General features: G+C 44.1%; 1 protein-coding gene across 1 annotated transcript in view; it reads left to right on the forward strand.

Annotated features, from left to right (window-relative positions):
• Positions 1 to 25,790, forward strand: part of by (focal adhesion protein tensin) — a 146,203-nt gene that overhangs the window by 85,147 nt on the left and 35,266 nt on the right. Inside the window, 3 exon segments of the mRNA XM_086914406.1 lie at positions 18,891 to 18,965; positions 24,791 to 25,012; positions 25,572 to 25,735. Of these exon segments, the coding sequence (XP_086770532.1) occupies positions 18,891 to 18,965; positions 24,791 to 25,012; positions 25,572 to 25,735 (461 nt within the window).

A 25,790-nucleotide genomic window follows, 5' to 3' on the forward strand; every position in this document is an offset into this window, starting at 1 on the left:
ATATATCAACAGGATACTATCGTGGATCAAGACTCGAGTTAGCACTTTTCTACGTTATATCAGCTTTACGTTATATCAAGAATCGACAGAACTCGTGACAAAATTACGGATAGAAATAAATTAATAGTGTAATAAAATTTCAAACTTCTATCACGATCGAATATATTTTAATATCAAATCGACAAATTTCAAGAAGCAGTTGATTAAACTACAAAAATCTGTCACGAGAGACAGATCTCAGGAAGCGCACGATATTCAACGAATTCTCTATTTCTAGCATCGCTTTACAGAATTCTATTTGAAGATAACGCGCATCCTGCGTAGTGGTGCGTAGATACATAGGTACATCTGGACGCGCGCAGATACAAATATAAATGCGCATCATTGCTCCCCGATGATTCTATCAACATCCGTGCCCGTACCGACCAATCGAAATTGCAATCGAGACGAGGATTTCAAACCCTTTGCCATTGTACTTTGGTGAATCTGCGCGTGAAGTTTGATTCCGGCGAGTTTTCGACGAGAGAAATTACTCTCTCGTTGAAATTGATATACGGAAAATAATACCCTTTTTTTTTATTTCATATAAAAAGAAAATAATAATACGCTTGATACTTAAGCGAGAAAAATAGAAGATGATTCGATTCTAAGCTATCCGCTTTAAAAATTGAACGATTCAGTCGTGTTCGTGTCGCAATCGTGTTCAACGATACGATCTTGTTTTTCATCCGCGGGGATCATTCTCGGTTACGCGTGAAATCCCGATATGACGGAGGCAGCTTCATATTTTCGATGACATCAACATCAACAATTTGTACCGTTACATATATATATATATACAGGGATCGTCGATGATCCCATCCTTATTTTTTGCCCGGCTGACCTAATTAAGCAATTACGAGGGGAGGGGGCCAATGGATCACTGAATCGTGCAACGAATTCCGGCCGTTGAAACGAAACCGCAACGATGTATACACGGCGATTAAACAACCATCCATTCGGAATCGTCCAATTGGTGTAAAGTCCAATTGGATTATCGAGGGTCGTCCAGTTGCACGTTAGCCAGACATTATTATCGCGTTTAATGCCGATTAACCGATGCGCCGCGCCGCTTCGTCGCGCCACGTCGCAGAATCATTTTCAGATCGTCGAAACGTTGTAATTCGCGTAATTCGGATCCGTGTAATCGTGATCGACCGATCGGGATCGAGGAATCGAACATCTTTTAAAGGAGGAAATGGATGAATAGAGATTTTCTGTGTGTTTTTCGAGCACGGATTTTTTTCAAAATTCGAAAGAAAAAATTTTGGGACGATGATTGATGGAGAATCGATTGTTGGAAAACGGAATGCATACAAAGAAACGCATGCAAAATATAATATTTTACATCGAATACATCGAATTCTACGTTTCTTTTTCAAACGATATCCCTCGAAGAATGTAATCGGCGTAAACGTTCTGTGACTATCGGTCGAGCAATCAACCGCATTAAAGATCCCCCTTTGACGAGAAATCAGGACTCGATTTACCAATCCTCTAATATGCAAAGAAGCGTGTGTACCATTCCCATGATTTAAGCGAGTTCCGCGAGCCAGTTATCTTCATCGTTACAGGGTTCTTACAGGGTTACGATTTCTTAAACGCTTTTTATCCACGCAAAAGATCCTTTCGTCGCGGTTAATTAAACCCGCGAGAAGGTTTCCTCCACGCGAACCGAACGATCGGTCAGCCTTTCGATAATTAACGTCTTAATCGGCCAGTAGGCAATTAGTAACAACATATCGCCTTTTGAACCCGCGTGTAAACTAGGATACGATCGTTGCACGTATACAGCCTGATACAGCCTGGACTGTACCCAGGCGAATTGATAATGCCGACTGTACACGCGGGTACATTAACCGACAATGTGATCGCAATCTGGTGGAATCTCAAAGTTCTCAAGGAATACGAGATTGATTTGTAAAAAGAGAAAGAAGATATTTTACGAGAAATTTATAAAGAAATCCAAATTCCAACTTTCGTAATTTCGAGCGTCATCGATTGAGAATCGCTAGAAATCAATTTTTCCGACGATTCCATTTTATTTTAAGAGTAAAGTTTGATTTTGAAGGTACGTTACTCCCGGCACGAACTCCAGTCTTCCGGTCTATTACACGCAGTTTCACGATGCGAAATTTCGATAAGATTTTGTTCGAGTCTCGTGCTCTTCTAAGAGATCTAAAAGAAGGAAGGAGGGGGGGAAAGAAATGTTTGTTTCGTGAATTTCGTGGAGAGGTTGCCGCTTTCGGCTGTTTGGCTATGGCGACGAGCAAGGAAACGGGAGTCACGAGGTCAAGAGGGCCTCGAGTCGAAAGAAAAAAAAAAAAAAGAAAGAAAAAAGAGGCCGCAGGTCCTTGAGAGTCCTGCAGCTGCCAGTCGTCATCGGTTCATTGAACGCAGGAAACCGTCGCGCGTGTACCACGTCTTGACCGTTTAGTGCTTGCAGAGGGGGTTAGGAAATAGGGTTGAGGTCGTTAAAGTGTTGACGGCGAAAGACGCGGTTCGCAGCTGGGCACGAGCACCTTATTCTTCTTTTCTTTCTTTTTTTTTTTCTTTTTCCTTTTTTCTCGCTTTAGGATTTCTTCGAGGAGTATATACGGGTGTGTGTATATACACGTTGTCGTGACATGTCACAATAATGTGATCATTTGACGGGTTGTTAAGTGGATGGTTTGAGAGACAAATTGGTTGTCTTGTCGAAGACAAAGGAGTAGCAATCTTACACAACATTTGATCTTTCGAGCACAAATTAATCTTCGGTTTAGTAACAGAATAATAATGAAATTTTATTATGATTAATTTCAACATTAATTCTGGAAACAGATTGTTACGAGGTAGGACAGTATATATTTATATCTATAAAGTATAAAAAAATTTTATTATACACATCTATAAACAATATTAAGAAATATCCTCATTTATTTATTCGTACTCTCGCCAGTATCCCGAGTTCAAATCATCCTTTTGTGCGGCTATCTTTTATGGGGCGCGGATACAGATACGACCGATAGAATTTCGAAAATTGACGAATGCAAATTGAGTAAACCCATGCGACGAGAGTCAGAGGTCGGTAGACAGAGAGCGGTCTTGTTCGGCCTTTTACGCGCAACGCTTTCTGCATTTTCGATGCAATTAATCTCGCGTGTGGCCCGTGTACCAATGATCGCGTACGAATTCGCGTCAAGGCGGTTGAAACACGCCGCGCCATTCAAGTTGTTGCATCACGCCGAGCATTAATCTTATTTAACTTAATTGCACGGGTTGCTTTGTGCGCGGGCAAACGCGCTGCAAACGAAATTTTGCTCGCGCTCGCGTAACATTGCTTCCTTACCGAGAAGAGATACAACGCTTCCAATTATTAGAGAATCAATCAATCACCACGATCCTCGTCTATTCCTCGAAATCGTTGCTTACCCTATCCGATCGATTTAATTTAACAAGGGGAAAAGTGAATTTTCATCTTGCTTCGAGTGAAATCAATGATGTATCCAGATTTATTTAAAACCGTTCTTTCCTCCGTTTTTTTCAACATTTCCTGCGAAAATTTTCATTAAATATAATAAGTTGAGGCAAGAGAGATGTTTCTCGGTTGATTAAATTTCCACGATGTTTATCGATTTACGCACTTTGTTGCATTTGCGGTTTTGTCCGATTATTTTCTGCAAATAGATTAAAAACATTGGGGACAAAAATTATGTACAAAACGGACGCCTGTAATGCTGTATCCACTTAAGAAAACACAACGCGGTCTTGAAAGGGCATAATCGAGGCTGTTCAAGAGCTGTGTACGCCATCGAGAGACGTTTTCCAAGCCACCGCTGTTTTCCTTTCGCCACCGAGATACGAGTGCATCTGCCGCGTAAATCGGAACGGATTTATTTACGGTTCGAAAGGGGTAGCTGGCTTGGATCTTTGGCGACAGAGGGAAAAAGGGAAGTGGCCACTTTCACATCACACGCACACATACAATCTCCAATCTCATCCCCCGTTCCGGAACCTTCCAACCTCTGACTTCCGGTTAAATTTAGACGCGCCACGCGTCTCAGACGAGCAACGATCTTCCCGAATTACGAGTTTGATCGAGGAATTCACGCGAAACTAACCATAAACTCGATAAAGAAAAGAGATGGCAAGGAATTGGAAACCAAAAAAAATTAAATGGATCCGTTATACGAGCGATTTCTCAGGATTGATTCAAGAATTCAAGGTGTCTCATAAAAAGATTGGAACGACTTCCTGTTCGTCCTTCGCTCGATTCGAAAATTATCTTATCGACGAGAGTTTCTTCTTCGAGCTTGATCTATTTTTAAACAGGGATCCTGAAACTTATACGCAAAGAGAATTTATATATTCGGGATTAAAGGAGGATTAGATATAGACGTGTCTATCTATCGATAGTCATTTTCTGATTCTCTTTAGATATAAATTTACGAGAAACATGATTTTTCTTTGTTAATTTATTCGTCGTATCGAATGAAAAATTCGTACGTAAAATTTTTTTCCATTTTGTATTTGCATTAAAACAATGTTCCTTGCGAATATTTCGAACACCTCGAATCTTGTTGCAGTTTACGGAAACGCATCGAACGGTTCTCAAAGTCGGAACTTGTTGAAATATGTATCGCGCGACATATGCCGGGTTTAACACTTTTGCGAGCGAGTAGGATCGCTCCAAGTTTTATTCGCGCGTCGTCGTTTCGGGATCCTTTCCCCCGTGAACGATTTGTCATCGTGTACCGGATCGTCTATCCCATCCACGGGATCCTCGCTCACCCCCCTCACCCTTTCGAGACTGCCGAGGACCTCGATGCACCGAAGGCGTCGAGGGCTTGGGGCGCCTCTCTAAGTGCATCGAAATTTATGAACCGACGTCGTCTCCTCCTCCTCCCTTCGAATCCGGCGATTCGAACGATTAATGCCTCGGTTCCTCGACTGAATTTCGCGTTGGAAGCGTGAAAAATGTCGCCGTCCTATTCTCCCCCGTTCGTGAATCTTGAACCCGAGATACAAACGATCGAGAAAGTGTACGATCCCTGGACACTCTGGGCAACAACACACTTGCGTATGGATCGTCTGATTGATTTCGATCGCGAGAGATTATTCGAGCGAGCAAATATCTTTCGAAATTTGGTTGATTTCGAGAAATTTGTACGAGCGATTCGTTGAAAATTGTTGGTTTTCTCAATTTAGAAATGCGCAACAAATCTTCGAATATTTTTCTTTCGAAATTTAGTTACGGATCGACCGTACTTGAAAATCGGAACGGGATTCTAAATTTAAGATTGAAGTATTATATTTCAAACGTTGTTTTCCAAATTTTTGCACGAGTTTATTTTAAACTTTCGAATCCTCTTTCGAAACCTTCGATTTCTTGACTTCCTCACTTCCAATCGACCGATTTCGCGCAATAAAGACGGCCGTCGAAGATCCGATCGTTCCAATAATTCAGAACAGGGCAGAACGAGCGCGGTCACTCTCAGGACCCGAGCTTTCGTTCCTCTCTCGTGCGACGTCGTGCGATGTGCATAAAAGAGATTTAAGGTGTCGTAAAATATCATTCGACCGTTTCGAGATTTCGTTTCGATGGCGAGACTCGGCTGGAAACCGGCTATCTCGGCGAGCTCGCGCCTCCGATATCTTCTAATTACGCCGGAGATTCGTCGAGTCGATAAAGAATTCGAATGGATGGGGCGTATAAAATCATTTTATTTTTTTCCCCTCTTCTTTCGATCGACGTCGTTCATCCTCCTCGCGAACATTCATTCATTCATTCTCGTTTCGTATTATTTTGCCGATACACGCTTTCGCCCGCGTGGGTGGTGATTGTGAAACACGAGCGTGAAACTGCGTTTTTTCTTTTTCTCTTTTTCTTTTTCTTTTTACGTGACTACAGATTATTATTATTACAGGCCGATTCCAATTCTATTAATACAACGGGCGGGAGAAAATGGGTCGAAAGTGTCTGTCGGCCGGTGTGTTATTACCGTTCCCTGTTGTTGAGTGTGATTTTAACCCTCTGCCGGGGGTGAAACGTTTCACGCGTAACCGAGGCGAAGTGTGGTTAATTCGATATCGGGTTAATGCTGGATTCGAACACTGGACTCGAGCATTGATGTTTAATTGGACGAAATGTTGGATAATCGACAATGATTTCGACGATAAATTAATCGTGTAGATTTCGATGACGGTATACATGTGTATACATGTATATATATATATACATATTTTTTTTTATAAATGTCATGTGTCATTTTAAACGATCAATTTTAGATTTCAGATTTTATAAATTTCAATGATACGTCACGTTTTATCGTCCGATAATTGGATGGATTTTTCGACACTTTATAAATTTGATAAATTCAAACGTGCAATGATACGTTGTTGTAAATATCAGGGTGAGAGAGATCGAATTTACGAATTCTGTTCGATCCACGCGTTTTTTTCATCGATCGTCGATATTCGACGAAACTGAAAACAAACATTCGCTGAACGTTTGATATCGAATCGGTGCAAGTTTTTGAGCGTAGCTCGTGTTCCATAGAAAATGAAAATTAACGATGCAAAATCGGGACGATGCACGGTGGTAATCGGGCCACGGTGAAACGACCCACCTGTTCACTCGCCTCGAATAATTAAAGGAGACCGTATATATAATTAAACTGGTCGAAATTAATTTCGCGCCACGAGTTCCGACTTGTTTCATTGATTATCAAGGATGACTGTTGAAAAGAAAGAAGATTGATGCGACATTTAAAGTAAGTAAGGGGGAGGGAGCGGTAGGAGGGGTAGAGTTTTCGTGAATTGACGAAGACGCCGTTTATCAATTGCGAGCAATCGGAACACGATCGAGGATCAAGGACACGAGGGATGACGCGACGCGTAGGATCGAACGGATCGAGACAAATGATCGAGACCCGGGCGAACCGGTTTCGAATCGATAAAAGTGACGAAGAGATGCTTCGAGATTGAATTTGTATCGATAATCGAATTCCTGTGTGTACAAGAACGAATAATCATCGAGAATCCTGTCTCCTCTCTTTTATCGAGCCTCTGCTGATAATCTCTCTCTCTCTCTCTCTTCTCTCTCTCTCTCTCTCTCTCTCTCTCTCTCTCTCTCTCTCTCTCTCTCTCTCTCTCTGTCTCTCTCCGGATTTGCATATCGTCGCAATATAACATGCATCAGAATTGCTTTTTTTTTCTTTTTTTATATTTTGACCTTTCCTCCATGCAAATGTGAAATTCCATCGAGGATTTCGCGTATGAGAGTATATTATTTTTGGCTGATTTTAAAATTAAAAAGAGGGATATATACGGTAATTACGATAGGGAGAGTTGGATGTTTAATCTCGATTAGATTCTTTTCTTTGACAACGAATTCCGTGTTTAGTTCCAGTCTTTCTATTTGAAATTTTAATCGCCAATTTGCGTATCGAAATGAAGATTTTTTTTTTCATAGACTCAAAGAGGCAAACAAATTCTTGACTCGTGCGTGTAGAGGAAAAGGACCATTATACATAGTGGAGATATATATATTTATAACTATAATTATTGCGAAAGAGTTTGAATAAATCATGAGTATTTATCATCACGAGATTTCCTGTATAGAACGGGATCTGAAATGTATGTTGTTGAACAAAATAGCATTCGAGATACTCGTCCTCGCTGCTCGATTCAGAGATTCAGAGAAAAATTGAAAAAACGTTGAGATAAAATATCTCGAATATTCAATTTTATTTAACATCTACTAACCGTTCCATGAGTTGATTGAAAATTTACAGTGCAATTGACGAGTGCAATCAATAGCTAGCGCACCATCATTTCTTCAATTATCAAACAATTATGCAAAAATCGAGTCAAAATCCGGTTTGAAAAGAGGATTCGCAAATCGCTAATTTTTTTTAAGACGTTGCGTTTTCCCTTCAAGAGGAAGGACGATGTTAGGCAAAAAAGACGAGGGAGAAAGAAATGGAGAAACGAAGCGCGGTCTCGGGGCGCCTTGGTCGGGGCACCGCGCAAGCGCGTTCCGTATACTTAAACCTATACGTTCCGTGCGTGATCCGAAAGACACGAGCTCCATTCGAGTTCCGTCGGCTTTTGCCATCGAACGTGCCGCGCGTCTCTTTCTTCGCTCGGTTTCTGCGCCCGTTCTTCGCCTCGCTTTCTTCTCGAAACGAAAAAAGGAATAGAAAAAAATCGTCGGGGAATCGAACATGAGAATAAATTCATCGATGATCGACCATGCACTTCCGGTTGAAGAACGCCGTTGAAGATGGGACGATCGATGAACATCCGATCGAGAGAAGATCGTGATACGAAGATTATTCGATCGTTCCGTGAGTGAGAGTAGTGTAGTGCGTTTCGAAAATTGATCGGCAGTCAATTGTTTCGTGGTTGACAGCTGTCAACATGCTGTCCACCGTTCAGTGTCACGGTGACGTGCATCAACGGAGCTATCACGTCGCGTATACGGTGAGTTCTTTTCTTTTTTCTTTCTTCTTCCCCCTCCCCGCCTTCCCTTCATATCTCGATGGAAATTTCGAAGGCAACGAGCCGGCTCGCAAAGTTGATCGAAGCCGATGATGACATCGAAGCGAGCGATAATTAAACGACGGCTCCTCGTCCGGATGAGCCTATCCGTCCGTGGAATGATGTAAGTGAAACGGATGTAACGTCGTTTCTGAGAAATTCCACTGTCGTGTAACACTCTTGAAATAGAGATTACATCGATAAACGGGTACAAATATCCCTGCGACATCCGATCGAGTCTGGATGACGCATCGACTCGTGAAAAAAATAGAGAGGACACTTTCATTGTCGTTCTTTTTCGTTTCATTTTCGCGTAACAAGAATCTTTTCCGACAACGGAAATTCATTCGTGTTCTAATCGTCTTTCCAATACGTCTTTTCTAGGTCGTCGATCGTTTCTTTCGACCGTTTTCAACAACATAATAGATGGGTTCAACCGGGGCGTTCAACGTATCACGAAGTCAGCTTTTTTTTTTTACGTATGCAGATTCCTAAAACTCGGCGGCCATTCATTCGAACGAAAGCATTTTACGTTTTCGTTTTCGTTTCGAAACGTTTATCCACGCTTGTACACGGACAAATGTGTAAACATTTATATTCGATCATAAAGTCGTTGGAACCTATCGATATTGTTTGTTGACACGATTGCTCGACTCTAAAAATATTGCGCATATCGTGGAAAGAAACAAAAGTGATAAACACAACGGACGTCCATGGCGTACCGAGTTAAACTTATCGAAATCTATATATCGTTACGATCTCGTCACCCCTCCTCTTCCTCCTCCTCCTTCTCCTCACCCTCCCAGAATACTTTTACTGTAAAAAAAGAAACAAAAGAATCTTAAATAACATTTATTCTAAAAACGTTTCCATGGAACGCACTTCCTCGCTTGATCCGCGCGAATATGTATCGAACGCGTATCGCGACTTCCCGGCGCCTTACGTCATTTGTCTATTCTCGGTCCGGCTTTATCGTCTCGAACCCCGCGTTTCACCCCGGCGGAATTTTCAACTCGTCCACGAGTTTCCACGCACGAGGAGAAAAGCCGCGAGGGAGGAGAAAGAGAAACTCTCGTCTGCCGCTAGGAGATTAGATACCATAAACGGGCGTCTCTCTTTCTCTTTTTCTACGCGTTTCGCAGTCGCAACGTGCCCGTGAAACGTGAGCGCGTATTGAATTATACCGTGCGTCGAATTTCGAGAGAGGAAGAGAGAGAGAGAGAAAGAGAGACGCGAAATTTTGTTAATGAAAAAAAAAAAAAAAAAAAAAAAAAAGAAAAGAAAAGTTTCGTTTCGAATCCCAAGTTTTCACGCGAGAGGAGAGCGAGAGAGGGAAATTAGGGAAAAACTTTCGATCCTTCCCCCTGTGTATTTCATCCCCTTGTTACAAATTCCAAGTTTCCACCCTTGTGTTTCGGGACGATTCGTTAAAACTCGGCTCCGCTCCGCAATTTGTGTCAAACAGTATCGCCAACTTCCGATCCCCGCTGGCAAACTTCCTTTGGACCTGGTTCCCTTCCTCCTCCTCCTCCTCCTTCTCCTCCGCGTTGGATTCGAGAAACACTAGTCCCCATGCTTGAAACTTGCCCGTCCACCCCCTCTCCATGGTCGGCCGACGTGCAAAAGGAGATGCGACTAACAATTAACTGAAGGAGAGACGTGTCGACGCAAGATAGTTACAAGTTCTCGAACAAATTAAGCGACCAGTGCACTCCCCGTTCCGAGAGGCGAAACTCTCGGCCGCGGAAACCGTATTACGGAAAGTAAATTATAACTCGCCGCCTGGTTAAATTGAATTATACACAGAGAGAGAGAGAGAGAGAAGAAAGAAAGAGAGAGAGACTGGCGTTGCTTTAAACATTCCATGTAATTTTACAATATATATATATATATATGTGTGTGTATGTATATAGCGTGCGTTGAAGTGAGTTACGTAAGGGCGTTACGCTACGTTATTCTTAACCGTTGATCGAAATGGATTTAACGAAGGAGGGGAAAAGTGGAGCGGAGATGGTCGGGGATGGATTTCATTCAGGCGCGCGTCCGCGTGAAACCGCCGCGAGGGAAACGCGAGAATCAGGAAGCGCGGTCACCTTTTGGCGAGGCGCGGACGGAAAAAAGCGCGGCGTCGAGTGACTCTTTCGCGGAAGTGCACGTGTATCATGTGAGCGGCTGTAACACGAGAACGGGGCGTTCTCGAAGGACGGAATAAAGTGCAACCGATCCTTCCTTCGCTTCGGTTCGCTTTTCGGCGATTTTTGCGTCGTGGAAAACGAGTAGACGCGTTGTTAATGTCGATGAGTCGTGATGAGAAACATGTTTCCACGGAAAATTCTCTACGTGCGTATCCCGTAAAAAGTCACGGACAAGATGGTTACATCATCCTCGATAGCGTACGCGTTACAAACGTTCTTAATCATGAATGGACGATAAAACGAGCGAAGTTGAATGAAAGAATATAAATCCTCCCCCCTTTCTTCGCGAAAACCACGCGTCCGTCTCCTCCGAAATAATACATTTGATCCTCGGGGCGAGAAATCGTTCCCATCCATCGAGAAGAGGAACATCTCTGTTCGAATCCGCGTAGGAGAAGAAGGCGTTTCTCGGGATAAGGCGCGGGGGCGTTTATTTACGGATACGAAGGACAAGTTGTCGCGAGGCCCCCGTTAATCGATGGGGCCCCCTCGAACGAAAAGAGGGTAGACGGCGGAGGCAGGCCGTGATTCGCGATTTGCCGGTGTGCTCGCCTAATGTCGTGGCCGATTACCACGCTGTAACAGACGGAATCGAGGAGAGGCACACTTGGCGAGAAAACCAGTTTAGCACGTGTATGGTCTTGTTCGAGAGGTACCAGTTCGTTGAGTCCCTCAAGTTCATCGACTTGACGCGACGTATCTGGTTCCCAATGCATGCACGCGATACGTGCAAACTTTATTGCATCCTATTCGCGCTCGAAACTTGATTCAATCCGACCAACCGGAGAATCCTTTCGTCTCTCGTCCTTTCGTTTTTCCTTTCCCCTCCCCCTTTTTTTTCTTTCGAAAAGAGAGAGAAATTTATCAAGACTCTCCTCCTCGTTCGAGCTTCTCTCGAAAGATACGAGCACGTTTACGACGCGCATAGGAACTTTTCATTGAAAACTGCCGACTCGAGTGTTTGCGCATATCGGCAAGTTGATAGAAGGCGTGTGTTATGATTTCCGACCGAGGAGAGGGGCCGTCGATTTTTTTATTCGACGTCGTTCGATCGTCGTTTACCGTTTTTCGTCACAATGGAATGGAATGGAATGGAACGAAAGTTAGAGAATTGTTCTCGTCTCTGAAGAGACGATACACATACACACACGCATTATGTATATATTAGGTGTGTTCCAGTTGTACGTCGAAGTAGGCGAGCCATGTCGTTTCAACAGATCGTGACAAGCAGCGGCGAGCAATCGCGCCCATGATCCCGTATGCGTATACACAACGTGGTGTGGTGTAACTGGTGATCTGTGTGCACGCCAGATGCCGTATTAATTCGTCTACAATCTAATCCCGACGATTTTTTAATCGTTGCCCAAGTACATTTCCGCGCTCGGCTGGCAGCGACGTCTCGAACCACGAATAAACCAGTGTAACGACTGGTTGTTGACACAATTGCTGGCGCAAATTTAATAAGTCGTCGTTGCAGTCGTCGAAACACCGCCGTTGCCATATACTTGCCACCGTTGGATTTGATTTATCGCCGCGCTTTGATTCGAGAAGCTGGCCTCTTTCGAGAGAACGATTGGGAGGAGAGGGGCATTTTTCCTCCGTGACGTCAATCCACGGGGGTACAAGTATTAATAATAGTTTAAAAAAAAAAAGAAAATAAGCCAAACAAGCTTGTTTATCGAGCAAAAAGCGTCATAAGATCGAGACCTTGAACTTTGCGATCAGTTGTTACGCCACTGGTAATTAGAACGCTTAGAATTTCCGCGTAATAATCCAAGCATCGTTAATCGCCCGGGAGGAAGAGTATTACGCGTCGTTCTTCGCGAAATCGGCCGGTTTATTCTCTTTTTGATCGATCGAATAAAAGAAATCTCGAGAAGAATCGTGATCGAGAATAGGAGACTGAATATCGCTTTTGACAAAATCGAATTTGACAAAACGTGTTTTCCATAATCATCGTAATTGAATTTGAGAACGAAGCGTCGAAGAAAAGAAAATTACACGAGGATCGAGGAAGAATTGCCGTAATAAAAAGATAGACGAAATTTACGAAGTCGTGACTTGATTTCGTGAGGAAAACGTGAGAGATTCGAGAGAAACCTCCGAAAAGATCATCTGAAACTATTACGTCGACGCATACTCGCGAACACGTCATATAGGTCGCGATCCAAGTCCACGAGAGCGATGCTCGCGCGAGAAGAAACCGGTGGACCGCGAAGTTTAATAGAAAAATCCCTTTTTATTCCTTTTATTCCTTTTTATCTTTTTGGTGGCCATCGTAGAGAAGGAAATTTCGACAACTGGCGATGGTCCAACAAACCGAATCGAAACTGGAATCGATCATCGGTCGCATGCATCGACTCGGTTACCTATCCATTCCCCGCTGTCTGCCCAGTCTTGGACTGTGGACGATCTAATCTGAAATCTTGGAAATCATTTGTTCGAAACCTCGGCTCGTTCTCTCTCTCCTCTGCGATTTTTCTGGTTCTCTCTCTCTCTCTCTTTCTCTGTTCGCTCTCACGAGGCACGATTCACTCGCTCGCTTTCGACACGAATGCCCCGAATGGACGAGCACAGTTAACATTTGTTTCTGCATTAACGAAATGGAAAGTGGAAGAATTGGAGAATTAATTGGAAGGAATGTTGTCTCGGTTAGATTAGTTCAACGAAGACGAAACCAAAGGGTTCAAAGGTTTTAATGAAACGAGCGATGCGCATCGCTCGAAACAATTAAAGAGATCGCGTTTCTAAGCGAATTCAGGAATGCGAGCCGAAATACCGTGCAGTGTTGTTGAGTCCGCTGAAAGCGATTCGAGCGTAAACGCATTTCTTGCCTGAGAAAATATCAAGTTTCCATCGAAACGAGTTTATCGTAACGTTTGCCCGTACTCGGCCTGCCTGTGATACAGAAATTAAACCGACACTTTTTCTCTCCCATGTCTTTTTTTCTCGAACGACACACACACACACACACACACACACACACAAACGACGAATAATAAAGCAATTTGTCACGCGTTCATAAATTTCCAAGACGATGATCCCGTCGAGCGTGTAGAGGAGAGCGTGTAGAGGAGAGTTAGAAACCGGCTGGTTCACGCGAAGGTTCATGGGTCAGAGATAAAGCGAAGCTTCTTCAGATAAAACGCGTCGCTTCCTTCGCGCTCTCTACGATCTCTATCGGGTATTATATTGCGCCTACGTACGATCGTACGTACGTTTACGTAAAACTCGTCGAGGACGCGCGACGTGGAAATAAATAAAGAAAAAAAGAAAGAAAGAAAGAAATAGAAGAATTTAATATCGCTTTCTTTCGACCGTTGTTTCTTTGAATCGCGCGAGAATGGATATTTATAACGATGAACTGGAAGATTATCGTTTCCTATGAGATCATAGAAGAGCACACAAGGAGTGGAGGAGAGAGAGAGAGAGAGAGAGAGAGAGAGAGAGAGAGAGAGAAGTGTTTGTCGAAGTTCTCGTAAAAAAAAAAAAAAAAAAGAAAAAAAACGAGATGTTGCGTAAGTATCGATCATTAAGAGCGTGTAAGTCTTGCAAGTATTACACGAATGGCGCGAAGTTTCCTGTCTCAGTCAAGGATGCGCGGTTGAGTCAATTGTTTCCTCTTCGCATTCGTGGCAAGTTTCGAATAACTGTCCTCTTCAACTGGATTCAATCCAGCAATCTTGACTATATTAGAATTCTCGTCGTCGGTTTTCGATTTTTTTGAATTCTAAGATTTTCTCGAATATTCTTTAGAAAAAAATCTTCAGAAGAATTGAAGAATCGAAACCCTGATGTCCCTGAAATATGAAAATTTTTTAGACAGGCGTAACAAGAGAGATATCGTGAGAGAATAATAAAACCTCGAACGGATATTTAAATATCGCTTGGTCGATTTTCATCGTTTCGCAATTTATCCATTTAATGTAACTGCGACGTGACTACGATCGTCAATGTTATTTTGACTCTTTCCTCATAGGACGAGTCACGATCGTATCGTAAGCGAGCGCTGATTCCTCCTCGCAGCTGTGCTCTCGTTCGACGTGATTCTCAATCGTAATGCGCGGCTCGTTACAGGGCATAAGTCAATTAAGTCGGTATTAGCCAATCGGGTCCTTTTTGTTTGATCTCCTTCGTATCATATACATCACGTTTACATTCGATAAATAAATTCCGAATCGATGCGATATTTCCACGCGAAATTCTCGTGGAATTCTCTTTGGAGAAATTCCACGATTTCGATCCTGCGTTATTTATATATTTATATTCGTATTTCGCTGTTTCGATTTTAACAAGATTATATTTCAAATTTTTATGAATACTTTCGTTTCCGAAGAGGGAACAGACACAAGGAATATATTTCTGGGACGCAAGATTTTTTTTTTTTTTTATTAATAGGTTGTTTCGCGAAAGGTTCTCTACTCTCCGTTTCATTTAAATGGCACGCATGTAACACGGTGTCACGCGTGACTGAAATTATATTCCATTCGTGGACGTGGCTAATTAACATCGAGGAAGGTTAAACGTCGCCGCTACGTCGAGACGCTCGAATTTAATATGCGAATTTCCTGGCCCGAATTTGCATTTTTTAAAGTTTCATCTGCTTCCAACCCGGGCAAACAGGGAACAGAAACCGTTTCCAATTCGAAACTCGAGCCGCCAGCTAAGCAATCCGTCCGACTCGATTCCCTCTATTACCTATTCCTCGCTATTAAAAATTCGCTCCTCTATCAATCAAAATTTACGCTTGCATCGTGCAAAACCACTATACCACACCATACTCTTCACAAATCTCGTTCAATTTCCCTCTCCCTTTACCTTGCAAATCCTCTTTTGGAGAAACTGCTTACTTAACTCGGTGAGCGAGACAAGAGCCGTTCCACTTTATTTATTTTCTTCAAATCAGAAATATTTATCTTCGATCTTTATCCCCCTTAAATACTTTTCTCTCGTCTCGGCCAATAAAAAAGCATAGTATATGGTTAATAATATTTCCTCGCAGCGTGGTTGCACCAGGCTCCACAACAATCCAATCTTTTTCCCCCTCTTAATATACCCGTACGTATACCCGTATTTCCGAGAATTTAGATGTTAAAATTGGCCGGTTGATTTATCGGTTTTGCGGGATTGCACCAGGCGCAGGTCCTCGACAGTGGCAAAGCACATTACCTGGTGGACTTTATAGAATCGTATTGCCACGGGAGGGAAGATAAAAATCGCTTATACCTCCCCTCCCCCCTCCTTCACGGCTTGGTATTTTCGTGGCTACCACTTAAATTATCGATACCGTGAATCTGAATTACCACGTTTCGCATCTTTATTCACGCCGGCTCGCCGGACAAGGACACGCGCCTATTTATCCCGACCATCTAGTCCTGGTAAAACGTGTTCCAACCGCGAAAGCCTATGGGCTAGTTAAAGTGATTTATCGCCCCGTAAAATATATATTCCTCTTGTCCGCCGTGTTCGAGCAGAAACAGCCAGTGGCCAATTTAGTTTCAATTCTCGTGCTAAATGTCTTCGAGCGAGTCGTGAAAAATATTCGTTGTCCATTGTTCCGAAAGGCATCGGCTCGAACACCTGAGAAATATCATTTCACTTCGGTGTCGAAAGAACCGAAGAAACGATTAGGCCCGAAATTTCACTTGTTTTTATTTGTCGACGAATCAGAGATGTCCATCCTTTCTTACACAAGTTATCTCGTTTCGTTCCCGATGAAGGCAAAAATTTAAAAAAGTGGAATTTTCAAATCGAGGTTGTCGGATTTGAAATTGATATTCCCGGGTAAGAGAAGATCGGCACGGTATCGATAATTTATCTCGAATAAATTTACAGTAAATGGAAAACAGCGAAAGTCGGACATTCAATCTTTCTCCCTTAACAAACTGAATCCAATATCAGATTATACGATTTACCATCCGTGTTCATCTCCATTTCTAAAAGCATTATATTTCCTTCGCTTGATTCTTCGTAATCGAAACGAACGATGACGAGAAAAAGAAGAAGAAGAAGAAGAAGAATCATCTTAAAAATTCCTCTGCCGCGAGAAACTCTCGTCTCTCGAAATCGTGCCGCGAAAAATCGAACTCTCCCACTCCTTTCGACCTCCTTCGTTCAACTTCAACTCTCAAAAATCGAAAATCGCACAACCCCCGGCCTCGAGATTAAAAACGTGCGATGCTCGAAGAAGGCATCGAGTTTCACGGGCGCGCGACAACTTGGCCAAGTAATTATATTTACAGGGAGTGGCACTCGACCTACAACCGAAACTCAAACCCTTTTTCCGCGCGATCCTGTGGAAATCCGCGGCGCAGGACCAGGCCTGCGTGCGAACTCGGGACGCTGGTTCCGTCTCCATGGTTACGTACACCCTCCCCCTCCCTCGAAGTGGTACGGAGATGCAGGCTTTCATCCCTCTGTACGGGCGCAGCGCCGGGGCGGCTCCCGTGCGGCGCAGACGTTGCTTGCCGACCGGTTGACCCAGGTCGCGAGCCAATTTCTTCCTCTTCTCGCCAATTTTTCACTCGCCGATCGAGTGTCGTCCCGTCGTCTCGAACGTGGCGAGGAAAGTGAGGGAGGAGGGATGGGTTGGACCGTGGTTTTCGTCGCGAAAATTATCTCGAAATTCTGCGGAACTGCGGAAATAGAGGGGCGTTCGTTGAGGTGAGGGTGGCTGGCTCGACGTGACCTTGAGCTCGTAGAGACCTTGAGAGGCTGTGAATAATTAATAATCGCATTCTATTTCGGCCTTTGGCGTTTCCCCGATATGAAATGGGGGAAATGGAGCGAGATGGATCCTTACGTGTGATCGGTAGAGGGAAAGATCGGATGGAAACGGTGTCGTGACACGCGAGTTGACGAGGATTTGAAGAAGCGGAGTCGCGGGTGAAGAAGAGTGTTCGTGTATTAGCACGTTCAGAAACAAGTTCCTGCGGTAGATACACGTCGTCGAAAGATCGTTTCCCCTTTTTCTATCTGGAGAAGAGGAAGCGCGATAGAAACGCGGCTGACAGGCGCCGAGAGATTAACAGGGGTGATGTTGGTCGATGATTCATGCAGTTGTTGGCAGAGGTTTCTCGCGGAAAACACGGAGAAGAAGAGTGGACGGAGGAAAAGGAAAGAAGGCGGTGCCCGATGCTGTTCGTAAACGAGCACGCCAGTCAACGCCGCCGACGTAAGATCGACACGTGGGCTCGTCTTCCAACTTTTCGCACACACTTCTCTTCGCGCACCACGTTTCTTCCATGACATAAGTAACCATTTTGAAAAGAGATTGTCGAGTAATCGATCGATCCTTGTAAATTACGCGTGATCGAAAATCCCAAAACGGAAGAGTGTCATGAGGATGACGAGTTAGAGGTTTCTATTTGGATCCCTGGTCGAAACGAGCATGACAAACTCGAACAGTAGCTCGTTGTCGCGCGTCTGGCTACGAGCGAATTGCTGCCGCTGCGGTGACACGCGGCAGGACACTGTGAACAATAACCTCAAGGATGAGACGCCACTGCGGGAGGAGACTGAGACCCTTTTGCACCGTATCGCATTCACGGTTTGGCACACTGCCCTCCATATAGAGAGCGAGGTGCGTGGGTCGCTTCCTCTCCCTTGAATCCCTCTTCCTGTGTTCCCGTTCTCCAATTATTTCTACGGGTAAATATATTTCTGGAAATAAGGGGAGAAGAATAATTATATAGGAAAGGATTTCGAATCGAAAGGGAATTAAATCGACGCAGAATACACATCCCTGTGGAGAGGGATGGCCGCGATAGCGGAAATTTGTTTTCACAGAGATTTACGTAGATCGAAGCGAAATGGGAAATCGATGATGTTTATTATCAGACGCGTACTTCGCATCGGCTCGAATTTATACGCAACAGCTGTTTTCAGCCATTCGAACAATGGAAATATAATTTACGCCCCGGTATTTGTTATCGTAACGCGACCCATTTCCTTTCGCGACGCCCTTAATTCGTTCAGTCGAATATCCGTTTTCGTTTCTCCCTTTTTTTATCCCTTTTCTCTCTCCCTCTCTCTCTCTCTCTCTTTTCCGTCTCGTGTTCGCCTCGTACGCTCGAGGCACAAGCCGAGGATCTCTTTATAATTCATTTCTTTCCCTTTTTCCCGTTGCAGCATAATGGAGGTTACGAGGCGCAACCGAAGAATGTTAACACCATCTCGAGGAGCAAGCAGCAGCAGCAACAACAGGTAAAGAGAAATAAAATTTCCCTATTTTTTCTTTTCTTTTCTTTTTTTTTTTTTTCCTATCCATAATTCACTCCACGTATCCCCATACGCGTAGTAGTATAATTCGTTATATTTCGCCGTAAATAAATCATCTGGAACCCCATAGATCTTGCAGACGAAACGAGAATCGAGAATTTTTGTCTCCCTTCGAAAATTGCGCTCGGCCGCCCGTCTCTCATCCACGCCGGCTCTCATAAATTATTCATCGGAATCTCGGTTACTACCAGCTCTGCTAATGAACCGATTCGAAATTTGCACCGGCGGATCTCTTTGTCGCGCGTTAAATTTGCTCGTGCGACGCCTCCTCTCGCCTTTGGAGATGGAAAAAACAAGTGGAAATAAGCGGCCGGTTGATCGTTGCGCTGTACACGTGGCTTATCGTCGTTACACCCGATAAGAAAGGCCGCGATTCGCGAGCCGAGCCCTCTCTCTAAATATTTAATATTAAAGCAAACCGACCGTGATACGTGCATACGAGGAAACGCGGTTACACGTTGGAGGAGCAGAGTCGATCACATCCCGTGGCTTCATTTATTCCGCGGGAAAACACCAGGCCAGGACCTGTTTACATTCGAAACGTCGTCCATCGTTCCTCGTCGGCTGAACAACCTTCTTCGCGTTCGCTGCACCAGACGAAGTTCGGTTTCGCGAACGATCACTGTGCAAAATTGAAACGAATCGCCTACGAGATTAACCTTCGAGCTGTATATACGTACATACGTACGAAATCATTTGCATCACCGAGGCTGTGCAATCGTTGGATGAAAGATGGGATTTCGACGACTCGAGCGTGGCTTCGTTTTCGATATAAATTTTATTATCCCGTTCGGGACGAAACTCGAAATCGAGCATTGGATTATTTGCACGTTTCGAGTTTGATTAAATTTTACAGGTAGGAAATTAGCGAAACCGAGGTTGAAACCGAAGACGACAACTCGTTGTAAGAAAAGCTTCCGGATATTTATGCACTTACGAGGAAAAATACGTCCTCCTTAAAAGATTTTCCGAAATAGTGGAATAGAAAAGGCTCTCGTTGTAATATGTCGAAGCGGTGAATCCTTAACTCTCTTCATAAGTACGAGCAAAGAAAGGAAATTTACAATTTTTCACTAATTTCATACGCTTATTTTTCTCGTTTTAAACGAGGACACTGTGTTATTACCGAGCGATATATCCGAGCGATAACCATCTCGGATACGCAACGACTTTGGAAGAAGTTTCAAAGCCGAAGGGAAGGATGAAAAACGAATCCGAGAAGCGGAGGGAAATGTTTTACGCTTTATTAGGAGGATTTTTTCCCCTTCCCTCCTCCTTACCTTTCCTTTTCCTCTTCTCCCTTCTGGAAACGATAAGAACGGTAGGCAGCCAGGCATCTTTTACGCGTTAACCGTCTCGACACCGGAGAAAATTATTCGGTAAAATGGCGGTAAGTTAGCTCACCGGGAGAGTATCAACCGATCCTCCGTCGAGATATCCTTCCAAGTATATCGACGTCGGCCGTGCAATGCACTCGCGAAACCCTTGTCCAACTTCGTGCCGCGAAAATACGTATATGTGTATATGTATATATACGTGTTATATACGAGGAATGTTTGAACGTGAAACGCGGCGTGAGAATTCTGACAATTGCTCGTAACTGGTTATTACCGATTGTCGCGACGAATCGTTCCTCAATGGCCAATCGTGGCTAACGGCTTGGAAATTTATTGCAAAATTGGTCTATCGATTTCTCGCGTCGCTCCGTGTCGTTGAACACGCTCGATACGCAGAGATACGTAGAGTCACGCGGATAGAGACTTTGTATTTTTATTTTTCCTCTTCTTTTCTTCCTTTTCTTTTTTTTTCCTCGATCGTTTCATATATCGTTTCGATCGAATTTCAAATTCAACTTGGGGAGCTTCGTTTCGAATCCGACTAAATTTCGATTAATAACGGGTTAAATTAATTGAATTAATCGGGGGATTGAAGAGAACGGGATTAATTTGCGTGGGATAAATTGGTTTGGAGAAACAATATTCAATCAAAATTGAATATTACATCAACTCCTTTTTAACCTTCCGTTTTTTAACCTGTTCTGAAATTCTGGGACATTTCGGGTCAGTTGGAAGTGACTAATAATAAATGATTAATAAGAAAAACGGATTAAAAAACGTGGGAAGAATTCGAGTAATTCGAATCTGATCGAGATTTAATAACCTCTGGCGAGAAATAGTGGGAAGAGAGAATAGGAACGCCTTGCAATAACAGAGAAAATTCCGATATTCCGGTTTGGAATTTACCTTTCGGCCGGATCTTTCGCGAAACATTCCCGTATCGATCGGATCTCGACGATGTTAACGAGGAGTACACACATCGGGGCGGAAAGAAGTCGATAACGATAAAACCTACTATCTTTCTCTCTCTCTCTCTCTCTCTCGCCACTCTGCTTGCAATTAGAAATTAGCCGGCCGGCAATTACGCGGATTAACGATAATTGACGTTACCGGCACGACGTTCCATTCACGCCCCCGAATAATAACTACTTCCTATAGTAATGCCACGGCCTATGTACGCGATGTGCACGCGATACGAGGTCCTGTAACGAAAAATTCCATAGGTAAACAGAGATCGTAAACGAAAAACGATGTTACAACGATCAGGCCTTCCATCTTCCTATTAGAGGAGTAGGAGGATCTCTAAATTCCTTTCCTGGGTTCACAAGCCAGTTCGAATTATCCCCGCGCGTTTGAAGTTGCGTTTGCGTATACCGTGTAGCGTTAATACGAGCAAGGGAGGAGTGTGAAAGCAGCGAATTCCCCGTGAAAAATGTCGGTTTCCGTGGAAAATGCTTCTCGCTTTCGCGGTGATGTTTGTATCGTGGCGGCCTCTGGTATCGAAGCAAACGAAACACGTGCGCGTTAATCTCTTTCGATTCCTTCGTTTTCAACCAATCTCGTCTCTCCCGATCTCTTCCGATTAATTCGTCAAAATTTTTGCTGGATAACTTTATCAACGGGGGAGAGAGAGAGAGAGAGAGAAAGGGAGGGGGAGACTAAAAATCTATGATTCTTTTTCCTCCTTTTCTCTTTTCCCCCTCTCCCCATTCCTCCCACGAATTGTTATTTCGCAATAACGATTCAACAGTTCGATCGGCCGTGCGCAATTTCGATCCAATTTCCATTCATTCATTCCCCTCCCCCACCCTCCCCGGGTGGAAATTTATTCAAAAATATTTCCGTCCGTCCGAACCACGTGGTAAATCGAAAATTTAACGATATTATCCGCCACGAAGGAGAGAGAGAGAGAGAGAGAGAGAGAGAGAGAGAGAGAGAGAGAGAGAGAGAGAGAGAGAGAGAGGGAAATAGGAGGAGGAGGAGGCATCGAGTAGCCGAAGGCGCGAGTCAAAGGAGGCGCGGAAGCGAGCGGATATCGAGCCAAGGCGAAGCGAGAGAAAGAGGAAGGTGCCTAAAAATATGTTTATGGGATCGTAACGCGGCTTCACTCGCGGATTGCAGCCAGCTTCGCCTCGCGCGTTCCCTCGCGGACGATCATAAATCCCTCCCTTCGGCCTCACGTGTGAAATTGCCATTACAGTCTTACCGCAGCTGTCGCTCCTTCGAGCCTCGCCGCCGCCGCCGCCGCCGCCGCGTCCTTCGTGTTTCTCGCGCGTTCGCTTAGGATTCGAAGATCGGGAGGGGGGAAGGGAGGAAGGGGCGTGGGGGGAGCTCCAGTTGCGTCCAGAGATGATGCGACGACGCGAGATCGAGAATCCGAATATCAGAATCTGGGAGATATTCGCGCGATTTGTCGGGCGTCACGCGCGAATAAGTCGTAATATCGTCGGACGCCGGCCTGATTTTTCATACGCGACAGCGTTGAAGAGAGCGCCGCCTCGATGAATTATTACGCGAGACGATGAGGAAAATCAACGTTTCCGTGATAGGAGGTCGCATTTCTTGGATACTTTAAAGAAAGTTTATCGATTATTTGACAGTAAGTAAGTAAGTAAGTAAGGAATTTCTTTATATGAGTTATAAGTTTATCGATGCAAACTCGCGGAATATTCTGCGATACGAGATATATTTTTCGCGATACGAGATAGCGGGAACGGGAGAATCTATCGGTGTTTTTTCCTCTCCTTTTTTTTTTTTTTTTAATTAATTAATTCGAGAAAACTCGGTAGAGTCGAGGAGGTTAGAATTAACGTCATTGGTATTCTTCTCCTCGAGCGATACAAGATTTTTAATGCACTCGTTAACAGACGACGAGTATAATCAACGTGAAATAAATAATATCGGTCGAGAGCCTCGTTTATTACAAATTAAATCGTAGGACGATGATCTTTTTTCTCTCTCTCTCTTCAACGAAATTGGATCCCGCGTATTAAATATTGGCCACTTGGAAAAATCTGCGCCGTTTAAACGACACGTTATTCACGAGCGTTATCTGGTATTCTCTCGGCACGCATCGAGAGAAACTCGCTCGTTCCTCGTCTCGTTCCTCGCAGTTTGGAGCAGACGCGGCGCAATTCGCGGACAAGGAACTTATTCATATTTCTCGGTCGATTTTTCCGCGTCGCCCTTGAAGCGGTGTTAACCATTGGCCGCTTTATCCGCGCGCGTCTCCTCGTCTAATGACGAGCGTGACTTTGACTGAAGTCACGCTACCTGGGCGAATTCGTTACATCATACGATGCACGCGGAGAAGAGAAATGGTTGCACGGTCGGGGACGAGCAAGGAGGTGGAGTGGAGGGAATGGGTGAGACGTCAGCTGTGCGGAGAGCCGGCGGGCAAAGGAAGAAGACGTCGAATGAATTCAGTGGAATTCAGAGGGAACGCACAATAGGAGGCAGTCTGTCATTGCCGCGTCGTGCCGCGTCGTGCTTGCATCCTTCTTCGAGCCAGCCTTCCCGCCAGGATAAAAAAGCTCTCGCCGTTCTTCGAGTCGAGCGAACTTCTTGAGCCGAGAATTTCATGTCGATTCGTTACGAGACTCCCGTAGGGACGACATGCCGGAGAACGTGGTGGTCAGGATCGTCTACGCGCCGAAATATTCCAAGGTTTTCGTCGATTTTCGAGAGAAAAGCTTCTTCTTCGAAGTTCGATCGATTCTCGAGACGAGAGATAATCGGTGGTAAAAATTGGTTGGGAATGTTGGAAGTAGCGAATCTTGGGTGGAGAAGTGAATATTGCTTATGAGTTTTTGAATTCCTTCGAGTTATGTGATAGACCTTTTCTCTTCGGGACGAGAAACAGGAACGGAGAGAGAGAGAGAGAGAGAGAGAGATATTGTAGGAAAGAATAATTTACGAAGTTGTCAAAATTAATTTTTAGAACAACGTTATCCTTCTGAAAAGACGATGATGTAGTTAGAGCAAGTTCCTTGCAAGGCCTTGCAAGGAGAATCTTGTAAAACTAGGTTGCGTATACTCTAAAATAATTTGTTTTCCCTTGTTGTTGAAGTAGCTGGCGAACTATTCCCTCGAATCTTTCCTTCCACGGAATGTTACCGTACAAGAGGAATTTCATACAATGCAATTTGCTTCCCTCTGGATCGCATACACTCGAAACCGCCTTTAAAATAATTTATCTCCCGTAAGAAAGTAAGAGAGAAACGAGAGGCGAAGCTCGAGCGCTTTCTTCCTCAGAACCTTTCTCAGCAGAATTTTCTCTCTCTCTCTTCTCTCTCTCTCTCTCTCTCTCTTTATCTATCTATCTATCTATCTATCTATATATATCTTATTAAAAAGGATGGAAGAGTGAAAAATCCGAAAGGATTAATTAAGAAAATATGGTATGCGTTTCAGATTCAGACGTCCTCGTCGACGACGACACCCGCGAGGACGCCAGGCGTCGGGGCGGACGCGACGACGACAGGATCTGGGAAAGGCGGTGGCCGTGTGACGGAAGTGATGGAGCTTTGCTATGTCACCGAAAGAATCATCGCGCTCTGGTACAGGGAAGATGCGCAAGGAGTCCTCGAACACGCCACCGCTCTTCTGCGTGGAAAGCACGCGGATAATTATATGGTGAGCGGAGCGAGTGAGCGAGATTAATGGATCGGCTTAACCGATATAACGTTTTTATTAAATAATAACAATACCTGTTAAACCGATGGAAATCGAACAGCTTAACAGGGATAATGTTGCCGGTGTATCATCGAGCTCCTCTGAATCTTGCTCTAATATCGACGATATTATTAATCAATCCTTGAATATCTTATTCGAGGAGTAAGATAAGTGGATGCTCGATCGATAAAAGGAATCGACGACGAGTCTTGTACACATTTGGAGAGAGGGATTATAAGAATTTTTCGAACCGTTATCTTTCGACTATCTTCATCCCAATCTTTTATATAGAGACAACCTTTTATATAACCTCTTATATTCCTCCTCCTCCTTCTCCAACCCTGTTAAATTTTACGATACACCCTATAAATTGAAGGAGTGATTAAACCATTGCCACAATAGTTGATGATACGAAATTAAAATATCTCGCGTTAACTGGGAGAAAAGATTTATTATTGCAAAAGTTCGATGGGGAAATTTGGAATTAGAATTTGTTCTGACGGTGTCTTGTCGTTTCCAGATATTCAATCTTTCGTCACCGGGTCGTGCAGGAGAGCCGAACACGAGGGAAGCGGGATGGCCTCAGGGTCTGGCACCCAGTTTGGAAAGATTGTGCGCCCTGTGCAAGGAGCTGGACTCCTGGCTGAACGGGGCGCCGAATCGCGTGGTCGTCCTCCACGCCAGGTGAGTCCTCTCTCTCTCTCTCTCTCGTCGTTTCTTTGGAGGAGGAGGAGGAGGA

The sequence above is a fragment of the Apis florea genome, unplaced genomic scaffold, assembly GCF_048593485.1.
Source record: "Apis florea isolate Af1SG1 unplaced genomic scaffold, ASM4859348v1 contig_3587_pilon, whole genome shotgun sequence".
In the NCBI taxonomy this organism is placed as follows: domain Eukaryota; kingdom Metazoa; phylum Arthropoda; class Insecta; order Hymenoptera; family Apidae; genus Apis; species Apis florea.